This window comes from Barbus barbus, assembly GCF_936440315.1.
Source record: "Barbus barbus genome assembly, chromosome: 20".
NCBI classification, from domain to species: domain Eukaryota; kingdom Metazoa; phylum Chordata; class Actinopteri; order Cypriniformes; family Cyprinidae; genus Barbus; species Barbus barbus.
In genome coordinates, this window is record NC_136748.1 from 12,557,202 (window position 1) to 12,574,369 (window position 17,168).

Genomic DNA, 17,168 nt, shown 5'->3' on the forward strand with positions numbered 1-17,168 from the left:
ACACACTTACTTTGTTCAGACACTTTGCATTGCAGTTAACACACTTTTTCTGTTTATTTAGTGTGAAATGCTCCCACACCTTGGATGACTTGGGTCGCACGGATTTCTCTGCCTCCCATGTATCTTTCCTCTACCTCCGCTCGTTTTTTATTTTAGCTCCGCCCTGTCTATGAGGCGCCGAACTCTGCTAGCATCCGTGCGCGAGAGAGACCGAGTGTGTTCACTAAAGTTTTTTTTTTTTTTTTTTTTTTTTTTTTTTTTAATAATCAAACGTCTCCGCGTCGCCCGACACAACGAATCGATTATGAAATTCGTTGCCAACTCTTTTAGTAATCGATTTTTATCGATTTAATCGATTCGTTGTTGCAGCCCTAGATGAAAGCTTTCGACCAGCTAGAATGGAACTATTTATGGGCGGTTCTACATCATCTGGGTCTAGGATCTAGTTTCATAAATATGATAAAAGTTCTGTATGCCAATCCAACAGCCTCTGTTCTCACAGGTGCTGTTCGCTCTAACCCATTCTTTATACATCGAGGTACTCGTTGGGGTTGCCCGCTGTCTCCTCTGTTATTTGGCCTATCCTTGGAAGCCTTAGCTCAAGCGGTCCGACAATCTGAAACTATTTCTCCCATAAATATATGGAATACTCACCATCATATTTCTTTGTTTGCTGATGATATCTTATTGTTTTTGGAGAAGCCGTCACATTCTATTCCTCATGTGCTGAATTTATTTGACCATTTTGGATCTCTCTCAGGGTTTAACATTAATTGGAGTAAGTCATGTTTACTTCCCCTCAATTTTAAAATTGATTCCATGTCCCTTTCTATATCTATTCCATTGGTTCAAAACTTTAAGTACTTGGGGATAGATGTTTCTCCTTCCCTGCAGGAAATCATCTCAAAAAACTATAATGGTATTCTAGCCAAAGTATCCTCAGATTTGGAAAATTGGTCTCGTCTCCCTACTTCTTTTCAGGCCTGTATATCGGTGATTAAAATGAATGTTCTCCCACATATTCATTTCTTTTGTTCCATGATTCCTCTCGCTCCACCGGTTTGCTACTGGAACAAACTAGATGCATGTGTTTCACGGTCTATATGGGATGGGAAACGTTCTCGTATTAAACTGACTACCTTACAATGATGTAGATTACATGTAGATTACTAATTTTAGACTGTATGCTCAAGCCTTTTCCCTCCGCCCTTTAGCAGTTTGGTTTGATCCTGACGCGTCTGTGTCTTGGAGAGCAATTGAGGAATCTATTGTTTATCCGTATAAATGGAAGCATCTTGTTTTTTCGGGAGTTCCGCTTAAGCAGTGGGATGGGTTGGGGTGGGTTCTAAATTTGTACAGCTGCTTTTTGTTTTGTACTACTGTTCCACAAAATACAACTCAATAAACAGTTGTTAACAAAAGAAAAAAAATGCATTTGTCATTGAATCATTCATTCAAGAGATTCGTTCAAAACTGCTGATTCATTCAGTAATGGAACAAGTGAAGTATTTATGAGTGAGTCAGTGAATTATTCTTTTAATTAAAAAAATAAAATAATTCACTCAAACTAATTAAACATTTTTGAATAGGAGGCAATCAATATTTTGTCACAGCTTCTTGTAAATTACATGTTATTTTGCTTAGTTCAGAATCATGGGAGAATTTTGATCTCTATTTGAAAGAAAAAAAATTGTGATTCTCAATTTATCCAAGATCATGCAGCTCTAATGTCCACAGTAAAATCTAAGTGGTTTATTCTGTTTTATTTTATTTTATTTTATTTTATTTTACTTTATTAAATGGAATGGACAGAAAATGTATTTATCAGATTTAAACGCAATTTGCAGTCTTTGGATTGCCAAAGAGCCCAGATCTTGAACCAGATCATTCAGATTTTATTTCAGGTCTCTTCCGAGATAACATCCTTCAGATTTTTGCTTTATTTTGTGAAAATTAAAGACGTCTAAAGCTTCTGTTTTTACAGCATGTTGCTTCGTATAGCTGATCTCTGTCCTTTTTCTCTCAGGTTTTGAAGTGTGAAGTGGATCTCATGGCTAAAATGGCTAAAACCATTGATGGCTTCACTCAGAATCAGACCCGACTGGCTGTCATCATCGATGGCCTGGATTCCTGTGAACAAGACAAAGTGCTGCAGATGCTTGATACGGTGCGTGCGTGTTTACGCTTCCATGCACAGCCCTGCATCAAACATCTCTCATATAACCAAATAATAGTATACAAATCTTTTTTACTGCCAGGATCGCATTTTCCAGTGTATTCAACCAATGCCAAGAAGCTTTTGATGGCACAATCTATCTCCGCTGTAACATAAAAGACTCATTCTGTCTGAGCACACTCGCTTCCTGCTCTTGACTAAATGGCCAAACAAGGTGCCTCATGTCCACTCTGTGGGAAGAACAAGCCCATTCACCTCTCAAACATCTCATGGATGTGCGGCAGTGCTTAGAGTTCAGGCTTGTTTAGCTCCAGAAGTTCAGATTCCTCACTCCCAGCTGGACTAATGGAATTTCCTTCAGCTAAATGTCATTATTTGGGTATAATCCTCTTGTGTTGGCAGCCTGTTCACTGCTAATGAAATCTGCCATTTACCAGAGAGCCTGCAAAAACCCTCAAAGATTCCTTTGTGGCACAATTAGCCACATCTCTTATCAATTCTGGTCTTTTTGTCTCTGATTTTGATAGGAATTACCAAATTGGAATTTTCCTTCAAGTTTAATATTGTTCCAATTGCTAAAGCTGATGTTCTATAAGAAAAATGGCGGATATGAATGCAGATGGCATTTTTTTTTGTGCCACAATTTAGTTGGCATGGAGAAACGCAATGTCAGCAGATATTTCACAGTTATTGCTAAATGATGCGAGCTATTCTAAACTTTTAAACGGTCTACAAATCAGTATCCTGTGACACTTATACATATTACGGTCGTATTCATTAGTCTGGAAAGTCCCATCACGTTTAAATGAGTACATGTCTGGGTGTGTGTAAATGTATACAGAGTGGCTTGTGTGTAAACATACACATGATCCACGACATATAGCTACACACATAGATAGTCTAATAGAATTATAACTAAATATCTTAATTCATTCTTAAGTGGTGTGAGATTGAAAGAGGAGAAAAATAGGCCACTTGTTTAGTATAGCACATTGATTTAGCATATCATAACCTAAAAGACTCTCAATACAGACCTACCATAAATACTGTACTGTTTTCTTATGCATTAACTAATATTAACCGATGTGCTCAAACCGCTTGGCTCTTAGACCGGATTTTCCCATATTAATAAAGAGGAAAGATTTTTCTCTCTTCTGTTTGCAGGTTCGGGTGCTCTTCTCTAAAGGTCCCTTCATCTCAATCTTTGCCAGCGACCCTCATATCATCATCAAGGCCATAAACCAGAACCTCAACAGTGTGCTACGTGACTCCAACATCAACGGCCACGACTACATGCGAAACATCATCCACCTGCCCGTGTTCCTCAATAGCCGTGGTCTCAGCACTGCCAAGAGACTCTGCATTTCCATACCAGCCAATGCGAATCAGCTGAACTCTGATGGTCGGTATAGGCAGAATTCAGAATTCCAAATATGTATACTTTTACAAAATCTGTAAAAAGTACGTAGGCATGCTGCTGTAGAGAAGGGAATGTACTTCTTAGAACAGGACAGCTGGGATGAAAATTTGGACTCAGCGTAAAGATTAAAGAGAGGTTTCACCCAAAGTTGAAAATTTTGTTATCATTTAATCTCATGTTATTGTTTATAACGGTTTTTGTCCATACAGTGAAAGTCCCCACTGACTGTGATTGTGGTTAAGCAGAAGAAAGTAAGTTGTACAGGTTTCAAATGACTCGAGGGTGAGAAAACGTCATATTTTTGGGTGCTATCCTCTAAATTATTTTTTTGTATTGCTGGGTGTTTATAGTGTGTTCATTTATTTTATTTTATATTTTTTATTTTATTATTTTATTTTTATTTATTTTTATATATTAATCTTTATTTTTATTTAGTTAAATTTTATTTAATTTTATATTTCATTTATTATGTAATATTATTTTATTTTAAATTTTATTAATTTATTTTACTATATTTTTGTTTTGTTTTTCAATTTAATTTAATTTTATATTTAATTTATTATTTTATATAATTGTTTATTTTAATATTTATTTATTTATTTAACGTTGTTTATTATTTTATATTATTTTTATTTATTTTTGTCACACCTCCACAACAAAATTTTAAAATTTTTGTCAAGTACTTTCCTCTTTTATACTAGCTACACAAAAATGCATTTAAAGGCTCTCAAAAACCTTAAAACTGAAAATTCAGTAATCATTTCGTCACCTACATGTTGTTCCAAGCCTGTATGACTTGTTCATGTCGTTCTTTTGTGGAAAAAAGAAGAAATTTGAAAACATCTGAACCGCTTACTGTTCTTTAATGCGTTTTATGTATAACAAGATGTTTGCGTTCTCTTAATCTGATTTCTTTGATTTATGTGGCAGATATTTGTTGCGATTTGTCGTCATCAGTGGTGTAGTGCATTTAATATAGTCTAACAGCACAGCTTTTCCGCTCCAATACCTCCTCTGAACGTCTGACTCTCTCCATCTGTAGCGTGGCAAGAGGACATGGACAGGAAGTTGTCTCAGAACAGTCTCGGCGAGCAGGGCAGGCAGGGCAGCAAAACAGCACTGAACCGCCGGGTAAGACTTAGCCTCCAACACTCCCACCACTTCCCATCAACACGATTTAAGATGGCCAGCTCAACGAAGGCCATATGGCTGCTATTACCTCATTAGTAACTCATTAATAACTCATTTATAAAAGCTTTAACCATGCTTAATCTCTCTAACAAGCTATTTTACGCCTGTATGATTCATTTGTTCACAGTTAGAAAGGACAGTTAGGACCACGTCTTGTGTGTTTGTGTGTGTTTGTTTTGGAGTGGGGGTATTGTCAGAGACCCTGGATGTCGCCGAGGAGCGTCTGTAATTGATTTAATGTCTGTTTACTCTTCCTGCTGAGATGCCATTGCCTAATGACAGGGTGCAGAAGCAGTGGGTCTCGGTGACAAAGCACTGGCACGGCGGCACAGAGGCAGGAGGCTAAGTGGCTCCTCTGCTCGCCCTGCGAGGGCTGTTTGTTTGCTTGGCTGATTTATCTGCCTCCTTTATTTGGCCCCTCTTTATTTCAGGGGCATGCTCCTCTTGTTTTGCCACTGCTGTTTCTTGGCTGAGCATCCGGCTCGCCGTACCCCTGATCTGCATGTTTTGTTGTGGAAAGTTGTTAAGCAGGTTTTGTGAGCTGCTCGTGGAAGACTCCAGTCATTAAAGAAGAGAAATAGTAGGGTGGCTCTAAAAGTGTTGTGTTCTTTTCTTGGTTAATGTGATTATGTCCCATTAAGCTGCGAGGTCAAACTGAGGTTCTGCTGGGGTCTTTGTTTATGCACAAAGAGGATCTTCGATGTAGTGGAGCCTAGTATTGATACATTCAAGACTAATTTCATCATGCATATTTTTACATAAGTCTCCCCTCCATCATCCTGGATCAAAAAGAGGCCACCTTATTGATGGCCATTTGTTCCAATTAGCAGTCAAGTCACAAGTTCAGAATTAAAAACTTCAAAGTGGGCTTAAAGCTCTGACCCTCCAGTGCTTGTGATCGGCTCTGCATTGTGCTCGTATTGAACCGGCTGACACTTTAAGAGAAGAGCAGACATATCAGTCAGCCAGACCTCTTAGAACAAGTCAAACAGTCACGCACAACAAATTGCCCAGACACAACATTGAATCAGCAGCTCCAGACACAATCCACTGCCACTGCCATTATACTGGTTCATTCTCAAACATCAGTGAAAGTTTTTATTAAGTTTGTCATTTTCTGATGAGTGCTGATTGTTTCCAACATTTTCCAACATGCACTCTCAAGTGAGAAATATGTAGCTCAACAATTTGACAGCACAAAGAAAGATGAAAATAAATTAAATTATTATTTATAATTGTAATCATTATTATTCATAATGTATATTTATATATTATTTAATTTTATACAATATATTATTTATTTCATATAATAGTAGTAGTAGTAATAATGTTATATCATATTTGATCAATGTTATTATATTTGATGTTTTTATTGTATTTTACTTGTATTCATAGTTAATGCATATTTATTGCTGTGGTCAAATAATCATTACTTAATACATATTATTTTTATTATTTTATTTCTATTAAGCTAAAATTTATTTATTTTTTATATTTATTTTATTTATATATATATATATATATAATAAATATAAAAAATCGCAGAAAGTATTTCGAAATTTCAGCTACATATACAAATTACATAACACAGAGTTGTAGAGAAAAGTATGTGATTTATAGATGTTTTACATACTTTATATATATATATAAAGTATGTAAAACATCTATAAATCACATACTTTTCTCTACAACTCTGTGTTATGTAATTTGTATATGTAGCTGAAATTTCGAAATACTTTCTGCGGCCACTGTTTGGTGCTTATGATTTATACTGCATACCGATTGGAAGGTTGCATCTTAAGACTGTGTGTGTGTCTGTGTCTGTTAGCGAAAGAGAGAGACAGAACTGTGAAGAAAATTATTAGATCTTGTTGAAACACTATGCTATTGTAGTAAAAGTGGATATAAATGTAAATGCAAAACATGCAGAAGAGGCCTACAGTTATCACACAGACTCTACAGGCATCCTGACATTGAGTTGTCTGTATATTGGTGTGTAGGACACGTACCGCAGGAGACAGATGCAGCGCTCCGTCACAGGCCAGATGTCCTTTGACCTCACCAAGCTGCTGGTCACCGAAGACTGGTTCAGTGACATCAGCCCTCAGACGATGAGGAGACTGCTCAACATAGTGTCAGTCACAGGTCAGTGTGACCCAATTATACTTCCATACATTCATTATTGATTGTGGCGGGTTAAAGCCATGAGCAGTGAGTTTACAAATATATGACAGTAATGAAGTGTCTTTTGATAGGTCGCCTACTTAGAGCCAATCAGATCATTTTTAACTGGGACCGACTAGCATCCTGGATCAACCTGACGGAGGAGTGGCCGTACCGCACATCCTGGATCATTCTCTTCCTGGAAGAAACTGATGGAGTCTCAGACCAGGTCACACTGAGGACCATCTATGAGAGGTCAGCTTACACATCCTCTGTACCTCACATCAAACGTTAAATATCATAACATACAAATATTATAATTGGGAATTTAAATGAATATTTATTTATTTCTATATTTAGTTCTCTTTGTATTTTTTACTTAATTCTATTATTTAGTTATTTGACTTATTTAGTTTTTTTGCCATTTAACAATTGCTTAGTTTATTAATTAGATCTTAATTCCTATTATTTCAGTTAGTTAATTCTCTTATTTTCATAAAAAAATGTATTTAGTTATCTATTTTTGATTTTATTATTTCTTTATGGTTATTCATTTTATTATTTCGTTATTTACTTAATTCTATTATTTTGTTATTTCTCTTACTACTTTATTTTTATTTTTTGTTCACCTTGTTTAGTGTATTTATTTAGATATTCATTTATATTATTTCAGTTAGTTACTACTTTTATTTATTTTATTTTTATTTAGGTTTTTATTAACTTTATTATTTCTTATTTTATGGTTATTCATTTTATTATTTATTAATATTGCTTATTTATTTACTTAATTATGTTATTTAGTTATTTCTTTCACATCTTTATTTAGTTTTTGTTATATATCTATATTTTTTTGTTCATTTTCTTGTTTAGTGTATTTATTTCGATCTTAATTTCTACTATTTGGTAACAGTTGGTTAATTATCTTATTCATTTATTGTTATTTATCTTTTATTACTTTTGTTTTTTCTTTTTTTAGTGTTATTGATTGATTTGATTGATTGAGTGATTGATTGATTGAGTTAGTTAGTTCTATTTATTTTAGTTCTATTTCTTTAGTTCTATTTATTTTGGTTCTTTCATTCTAGAATTATTATTATTGTTATTATTATTTTAGTCCTTGTGACTTGTTTTCTGTTGATGCATATGGCACAAAAAATTATTTTCCGAAAATACAATTTAAGTTTGTTCTAGTTGGTTGTGCTTTCAATGTAACTGCCGTCTGCAACCTGCAGGTGGCAGTAGGAAATCTCTGTTCCTTCTATTTCATTTTTGGTCCACAGCACAATTCCTATAAATCAGGATGTCTCATTGTGTATGATGTACCATGAAGTATTTCAAGCCTTGATCTTTCCTTTCATCCCCTTACATCCCCTTACATCAGGATTTTCATATATGAACAGCAAAACAAAAAGAATGCTGCTCAGTCGCTGCCTGACTAACAGACTGTCACTCTTTAATAATTGTCTTATTTACTTGTTGTCGTCAAACATGCAACACACCATCACAGTTACATCTGCTGCATCCTCTCTAGAGGGTTTGACGTGTGTGTGTGTGTGGCTGCTGTAAGGGGAGATGTTGAGGCCGTTAGGTTTGCTGATGCTCAGTGTTTGGCCTTTAAAGGTTGCTCTGTCACACTGCACTAACATGCTGTGACTCCTGGGGCTGTAGAAGTGTCAGAGCATCTCAGTGTCAGCATCTGCTCTCTCTCCCCATCGCTCTTTCTTTCCCAGCCCCCATGATGCCCTTTAGCGCTTCGTCTCACCCGTTTTTCTCCTCTTTCATACCCCGAAATACCCTTCATTTCCTCGTGTCCACACCAGTGCTGCATTTCGGTGCAGGTGGGCGGCAGTTCGTTGGCAGAATCGTTCGCTGTGGATGTTAAAATAGAGGCATGTCATGTTGTTCTGTTATCTGTCACAGATGTTGCTCAGATAAGAAACTGTCAAATCTACTGGTGCTTTTTTTTCTTCCTTCTGTTGCACTCTCGAGGTCACGTGGCCATGCATTTGCTCGCATTTTATAGAAATGAGGATGAGTCACAGCGGCTGGCATAGACACAGACCTGCGTTTGTCCACTCGCGTCCATTTTAGCAGCCGTTTCTCAACGATTAGCCATAAAGCTATATGTTGGTTCATTTTGAATGGGTTTTAGGCCTGTTAGTCTCTTGACCAGAGCGATCTAGACGGGTCAGTATGTGGTCCACACTGATGTAAGAGCCAATCAGGAAGCACCGTAGTGGCAGGAGAGTGAGTTTCATAGGTCAGCTGTCATTTTCAATCAAGTCACAAGGCCTAGGCTTGTGTTCACGCTCTTGTGATATTGTGTGAAGACCGATGGACTGATATAATTTGCTTGGGAAGTGGACATACTGTGTGTGTGTGGGTGTGTTGCCCAGTTTAGCTTGGTTTTCTACATCCTTCTGCCTTTCTCTCAACACACACACACATTCCTAGAAGAGAGAAGTGGCGAAATCCCCTCTTTGTAACGTTGCTCCATGGTAGGTCATTATGAGGCTGATCTCTCACAGTGCCTTTGTGTGTTTTCTGGTGTGTGTGTGTTTGTTTGTGACGCATTTCGTTCATACAGTTTGCACAACATAACCCTTAAAACCCACACCACAATGCAAGACACGCCAAAAAATCTTGGTGTGTCATCATAACTAAGAATTTGTTGGGATTGACTTCTAGTAAGCTAAGTTGATTATCGAGTTTGACTAGTTATCTATATTTTTCCTTCCTTCCTTTGAGAATGTTTAGTGTAATAACAAGTGTGTTAGCACAGGAAAACTCTGTCAGAGAAGTTGCATCTGAAAATTCCTTTAAAGCACTGTTAAAAATATTAAAAGGGTCATGAACTGCATTTTCCTTTTAATTTTGTAATGCTTTCTAAGGTCTGCTTATAATTACATTACATAATTTTACATTAAAAATGTCATAATTTATTAATAAATAGGCTTTTTCGATCCTGTTTAGGGATGCCAACTGCTATGATTGGGTAACAGTTTTTGATATTAAAATAATAGATGGATGCTGCTGTTATTTACACTGATAAAATGTGGGTCATTTTGGTTAAACGCATAAATAATCCAGTATGAAATGACTCATTTTGGCAGCTTGGTTTCAGTAAGAGCTGTTTTTGGACTAACAAGGAAGTTTTGAGTTATGAAACTTACAGGATATTTTTTTTATAGTACAGTGACGTCTTATATATCAGGAAATCAAGGGAAATTTAATTTCTCAGTTCATGACCCCCTTTAAAGTGTAATTTTGTACTTTTTTAAATTATTGATTGCTTTGCCACAACCCACTATTAATGCAGAATCTTACATGATGAGCAATGCATTTTAAATAACATTTTTTACAATTTCTAATCTTTGTCCTGAGACATATGTATGAATATGCAAATATGTCTTGTGTAAACGCCCACTTAGAAACTGTGCCTGGTGGACATGACCTTAAACAATTTAGCAGTAGTTTTGTGCAATTTATATATTGCATGTTGTATAGGTTTAAAGTAACTCAAATTGCTTTAGATATCAGACAAGAAAAAAAAAAGTATAAAACAAATGTGCAAACAAAACTGTCAAATTGTGCAATATTAAATATGTATTTGCATTTTTCAGGTGAGAGAAAATGAAAGCATGATTCTGCTCCTTCACATCTTCCAGTGAAACCAAATGTCATATTTGGGGGAATTTTAGTCATAGTAATAGTAATAAATCTATAGTAATTTTAGTAATCTTAGTCTTAATGTGATTTATTTGAGACTATAGTTGTCATAATACTAACTTTTCAGTAGTCATTGCCAATGTCATTCAAATTTCATGACTCTTGATGAAACCTGTTTCGAATGTGCTTTTGAACTGTAGTATGTAACAACTCTGTAGTATGGAAACAACTCTCCAGGTCCTGTGTGATCCGGCCCTTTAATCTGCAGCAGAATGTGAATAATCTGTTAATAACATCAGCTTGTTTTATGATTAACATTAAGACAGGCTACAGTAATCCGACTGAGCAGGCGAAACACAAAGATTTCCATGTTCCTGTATTTTGACTAAAACTACAAATTACACTTAGTCCACTCACCAAAAAGCCCAACATACCTAGACAAATTGAAAGTCATGTCCCTTTCTGCCTGAATTTGACTCAAATCATTCTCTGTTTAACTGTAAAATCGTTTTTTTGACCATTCAGTCTGGCCTTAATGGTCTCTCTTCCGAAAGACCATGAGTCACGGTTGTTTTTGGTCTTCACAGCCATTATTTCAGACCGAGAATGTCTTAGTTATAGTGAGACGCATATGGGCCGTTTTACCATAAAAAGCAAATGGGCGGAAGTCTGAATGGAAAGCGAGTGAGCGAGGAGTTGTGGTGGCTGATGGCCATGATCTGTAGTGGACTTTTTGAGCAGAGTCAGGTCCACCAGGAGTTTATTTATGGCACTTTGCTCCGGTTTTGTGCTTGTTACGAGGTGTGGCCCGCCGAGCCGGTTCTGCTCTGACATCTGGTGTCCGGCTTGTGCCAGGATGGTATGACAGAACCTGAGTGGGCAGGGTACCATGCCGAGCCCGCCCTCCCCTTATCAGCCTGCTATGGCCTCCTAACATATGTCCCCTCTTCCCCTACTCCGAGAGCAGCCCTTGTTAATTACCCCACCAGGAGAGTTGGTGTGGCGCGCTCCAAAACGACCAATCGCTGGAGGGGTTCAATGTGAACGTGCAGGAAAGTGGACACGCCCCTTCACCTTTCGTCCACACCTCCCGCACCTCTCGGCATCTTCTTGGCAGGCCAACTCGGTGTGACATTCAACACCGGTGAAGGAAAGAGAACACAGAAGCCCTTCCGCTTTCCGAAAGGCTCGTCCCGCTCACAATGCTTCCTGTCACAATGCTCGGATTATTCATTGAGGGAACAATCGGCTCTCAGTGCTGGGCTTCAAATCCAGGATTTAAAGCGATTTTTAGCAAAACTTTCTAACTAATGACACTCGAAATGAATGCATGCAAGGCTATTGGAGCTAATTAGAGAGACTCTTCTCCCAAGTACTGAAACATTAAGATGACATACTGTTCATTCAGGATTACTTTAATTGGTACAATTATTGTAATTTCAGTCGCAATTACGTCGGGAGATAAAAGCGCCTTCTGAAGCACATTTATGTGATTTCCTTTATGCGAAAAGCCTAATAAGCCTTTAAATAATTCTTCTGAAAAGCACACGGCTTCCTTTATTCTGCTCTTTTGAACCTCTTTGCCTTTGAGTTGGGACTTCTCACTTTTTTGTGGATTTGTATTTTTGTCACGTACCGGTTTTGTCTCTAGCATCTCGATGTGTTTTCTCCTCTGCCTTTGGAGGGAAGCTATTGTCCGTGAATGATCCTTCAAGAACTCTTTGGTGGAAGAGGTAAACTTAGTAATTTAAAAAGTGCAGCCATTATTTGCCCAGAGGCCTTATAAATTATTAGGCTGTTGAAAGCCCCATCTATTCCCCAAAGGAGAGAAGCCCAATCTAAGATAGGGAGTGCATTTATTGGGTGCACAAAGTGACCTCCAGATGGATGAGATGAGTTTGAAACTGGGGAAGAGGTTGTGGGATTTAAAGTCGCTCTTTGGATCGTTTCTGCAATGCATTGTGGGTTTGTGCCGTGAGGTCTGCTTTCATGGCCGTAACTCTGAATAAAAGAAAGGCCATCATGCTGGCTCACATGTGTCAAGGCTAATTATTTATCCATTAATCACTCCGTTTCCAGGGAACTGATATTGTCACCCAGAACCCTAAGGTGTTGTGTCAGCAAATCTGAAAAGAGAACGTTAGTGTAAAACCGAAAGGATGTACTCAATAATCTGACACTAGCCAGGTTTCCATCCAAGGGTTTTTTTTTGCCAAAAAAATATTTATGATATAGCTGATGGAAATGCCATTTATCGATTAAATTTCTCATGTGTCGACACAATATTTTTCCGTTTAACTTTAGCGCATAAATTCTATATCAATACTTCAAATGTCGCAAAAATTTGTCTTGAAACACTTTTTGTCGAGAAAAGGGAATGTGGTGTCACATGACAGAATTAGCCTATAGGCAGCGTCCGTGTTCATGGTGTTGCTCATGTTAAAGCACCATTTCCCTGTAGTTCAAAAGCGCATTAAATCATATTCATATTATTAAATTATATCTAAAATTATTTTATACGTGATAAGAAAAAGACATTACCTCGCAAACATAGTTATCTTAATTTGATGTTCCTTTAGTAGGCTAGCCTACATTTACATAATCTTTTTACAGTGCACTGATCAGTTTAAATAGCCTGTAGTCCTTGCCATTCAGCTTGACCACCATACCCCCGTGATATTATGCCAAGCACATTGGGCCTCATTTACGAAACGAACGTACGACCGAAAATTGAGCGTATGGTCGTTTCTACGCAAAACTTGGAATTTATCAATATGGACGCGAGCGGTGGCTACGATCAAATCTCACGTCAGGTCTGAGCTCGTGTAAGCAAGTTTTTGAGTTAGCCTGAACCTGTGTGCAGCATGGAGAATTTCGGAGAATTGTATAGGCTAATGACAGCATTTTGTTCATTTAGATTATTTTCCTAAACCGACAAACAAACTTTTTTTTTTTTCTTCCTTTCAGGGCTTTAGCTTTATATGCGTAAATAGCAGCATAAACAACAGGCCGTGAGGAATCGCACATTGTCATATCACACACCTGCAGCGCTTCTGTGAATGGAGAAAAACAGAAATTATAAAAGGAATAAATAGTGCTACACAAAATATATTTCTCTTAATTAACAAATTAACAAAAGGAAAAAAAAAGTGCGAGAAGTATAGGCCACTTTCGTTTTTGTGACACTCTTAATGCATTTTATTTGTTTTCTTTATATCTTTATTTTTAAAAATGTAACTGATTGGTGATCACGCAGGTGCCTCACACGCACGCACACAACTTGTCTCCTCTCCACCAGTAAGCTGGTGTGTGGTGGGCGTTCTGGCGCAATATGGCTGCTGTCGCATCATCCAGGTGGATGCTGCACATTGGTGGTGGTTGAGGAGATTCCCCCCCTTCTATATAAAGCGCTTTGAGTACCCAGAAAAGCGCTATATAAATGTAACTAATTATTATTATTATTCAGCGTTACTAACTTGACATTTCAGCCATTAATCAAACTAAAATGCAGTCAACCAAACATAAAAATTACACTGCACAATTTACAAGGTCCACTGTAAAATCAGTGTTCAGCGCCGAAACAAACATTCATTGCGCATGTGAAGGATGATGTTTTACGTGGATATTGGAACTCAAGTGAAGTACAAAGCCTTGTTTACATCATAGATAATAGTTTAGCAACCAAATGTTACATGGCAAAAATGGAAACATTTGGATGTTGAATGAGAGAGGCTTGTGAGCCCAATGCCGTTTAGTTTTACTTTAATAAATTCATTTTAGCTTGACGTTGTATTCTGTATATAACGAATGCCACTATAGCCTAATTTGTGTTTTACTTCATAATTTAATATAAAATTTTATAGCTACTCATTTTTTTTTTTCATTCTTGTTCTGTAATACCGTCAAATTTAAAGGGTTTGTTGTGGATTAAGGAGAACTAAATAATCTATATAGCTATATAGTACGTTGAATTAGTACACTCTTAAAAATAAAGGTGCTTTAAAAGGTTCTTCACAGCGATGCCATAGAAGAACCATTTTTGGTTCCACAAGAACCATTCAGTCAAAGGTACTTTAAAGAACCGTCTCTTTCTTACCTTTTTATAATCTGAAGAACCTTCTTTCGCCACAAAGAACATTTTGTGAATCAGAAAGTTTAGATGTTAAAGGTTCTTTATGGAACCGTTTAGACATAAAGGTTCTTCTATGGCATCGTGAAGAAGCTCTAAATGGTTCCTTGCTGATTTTTGTGATATGCACTTTCTAAAGCAGCTGAGACTCAGATAACCCAGCTTGTTAGTCCAATTAAATCTGTCCTGTTTGAGTGAAACCTGGAGTAACTTACTCTTTCCAACTTTATTTAACTCAAGTTCAGGTAATCAAAAATTTGTTATTGATATTTTTGGGACATTCAAGACCTTCTTTATTATGTGGATAAGTATCTTGTCAATTTCATAGTTTTTTCGAGAAAAATATTGGGTTGTCTTAGCAGTCACTTCCAAAAGCCCATGAGAAACCAAGGTAGAACACAGTATAACACCAGTTACCGCTCTTTGACTTTGTTTTGAAACCCTCAAATGCTATCTTTGTTTAACCGTGCATCAATATTTGTTTACTATACCAGCCTGGAGTTATACGGTCTTCCGCCTTTGCTTTACTGTCCATTAAAGTCTATCATGTTAAAATTACATTGTAACTTGTGTATTCTTATATATCTGTTACTGAAGCGCACTTTATTAGACAAACATTAGAAAGATCGCAATGTACCAAACACTCACATGTTTAACTTTTTGTCTGTTTGTTACGGTCAGAGAAACAATTATTACAGTTACATTACTATAGCCTATTAGATCACTAGAGCCCATGATCACTAGATTTAATACAGGTGTTACTGTAATGATTTTGTAAAAGGTGATCAGCAACCAAATATTGATAATGTAGCAGTTGCTGCCTTTTGCCTTGGCATGACTTAATACTTTTTTCAGCCAATACAAAGGCAGAGTACAATAACTTCAAAATAGGGGTAAATATCAAGTTTAAACCATGTGCAGAGGACACACACAGAAAATCAAAAAGTATATATTTGGAAAGATGTTTTTACTCTTTGATCAGATTATGATTAATCATAAGGATCTGTTCTAGATGTTAGATGTCTCTTGGGTTTCTATTTTTAAGCATACCATCACTTTGGTCAGGTTATGCTGTCTAGTCAATCTATTTTGGGCCAAGTTTCTCGCAAAGCTTTACCTGCCAGTAACCAACATCATTAGTGTTGTGAACCAGACAGAGGCGTACGGATCCATTTGCAGGTTTTATTAAACAGGTGCAAACAACAACAGAGTCAATACTGAGGGTAAGGCAGAGGCAGAAACGATATCCAGGCAGTGGTCGGGGCAGGCAGAAAACGGTCATAAACGAGATAAACACTCCAAGGTCAGGGTAGCCAAACAGGAACTAGACAGGAGACTGGAAACAGGGAATACGCTTGGAAATGACAGCCGGTGCAAATCAAGACTTCGCAATGAGGTGATAGGGAGAACAGCTTAAATAGACAGAAGTAATGAGAAACACCTGTGTGGGTAATCAATCATGGTATGGGGCATTATGGGAAATGGAGTCCTGTGTGTGTGTGTGTGGTGTGAGAGTCCATATGATGAGTGAGTGACATCTGGTGGCGAGTTAACGGAAGAGCATGGCCAGGATTCGTGACATAGCCCCCCCCCAAGGAGTGGCTTCCAGACACTCCAATACAATCCAGGAGGGTGGTGGAGCGGAGGCGGACCAGGGGGAGGGAACGGAGGGCCAGGTCCTTGAGGAAGTGGGAAGACCGGGGACTGAGGCAGAACCGGAGACCAGGACAGATCAAGAGCCCACCAGGGCGGAGCAGACGGACCAGGAGCCCACCAGGGCGGAGCAGACGACCACCAGACCCGAGCATAAGACCACCACGGCGGGGCAGACGACCACCAGACCTGAGCAGAAGACCACCACGGCAGGGCAGACGACCACCAGACCCTAGCAGAAGACCACCACGGCGGGGCAGACGACCACCATACCCGAGCAGAAGACCCTCGACAGGAGGCAGACTGGGCAGGAAACCATGGCAGAGTCTGAGATCTGGGGTAAACAGAGAAAGACAACACAGGGAGAGCAGAGACAGACAATACAGGGAGAGCATTCATGATCTCAGGGGGCATGGCAGGACATGGCGAGGGTTCACAGGCGGCCTCTTTAGCCGTGACAGGACAGGGCGAAGGTTCACAGACGGCCTCTTTAGCCGTGACAGGACAGGGCGAGAGCTCACAGACGGCCTCTTTAGCCGTGACAGAACAGGGCGAGAGCTCACAGACGGCCTCTTTGGCCGTGACAGGACAGGGCGTGAGCTCAGGAACGGCCTCCATGGCCGTGACAGGGCAGACAGGGAGTTCAGGGACGGCCTCCGTGGCCGTGACAGGGCAGACCGTGAGTTCGGGAATGGCCTCCATGACCGTGACAGGGCAGACAGTGAGTTCAGGAACGATCTCCGTGGCGGGGCAGACAGTGAGTTCAG

The 17,168-nt window shown here is 38.4% G+C and overlaps 1 protein-coding gene across 6 annotated transcripts in view; it reads left to right on the plus strand.

Moving 5' to 3' along the window:
- The window catches only part of LOC306885887 (kinase D-interacting substrate of 220 kDa B-like), a 74,720-nt gene that overhangs the window by 20,945 nt on the left and 36,607 nt on the right, over positions 1-17,168 (plus strand). For all 6 annotated transcript variants that reach the window (XM_079442688.1, XM_079442689.1, XM_079442685.1 and 3 more), the window contains 5 exons: positions 2,027-2,167; positions 3,341-3,578; positions 4,639-4,727; positions 6,788-6,932; positions 7,043-7,205. In XM_079442688.1, coding sequence (XP_079298814.1) covers positions 2,027-2,167; positions 3,341-3,578; positions 4,639-4,727; positions 6,788-6,932; positions 7,043-7,205 — 776 coding nt within the window. The remainder of the gene's footprint in view (positions 1-2,026; positions 2,168-3,340; positions 3,579-4,638; positions 4,728-6,787; positions 6,933-7,042; positions 7,206-17,168) is intronic.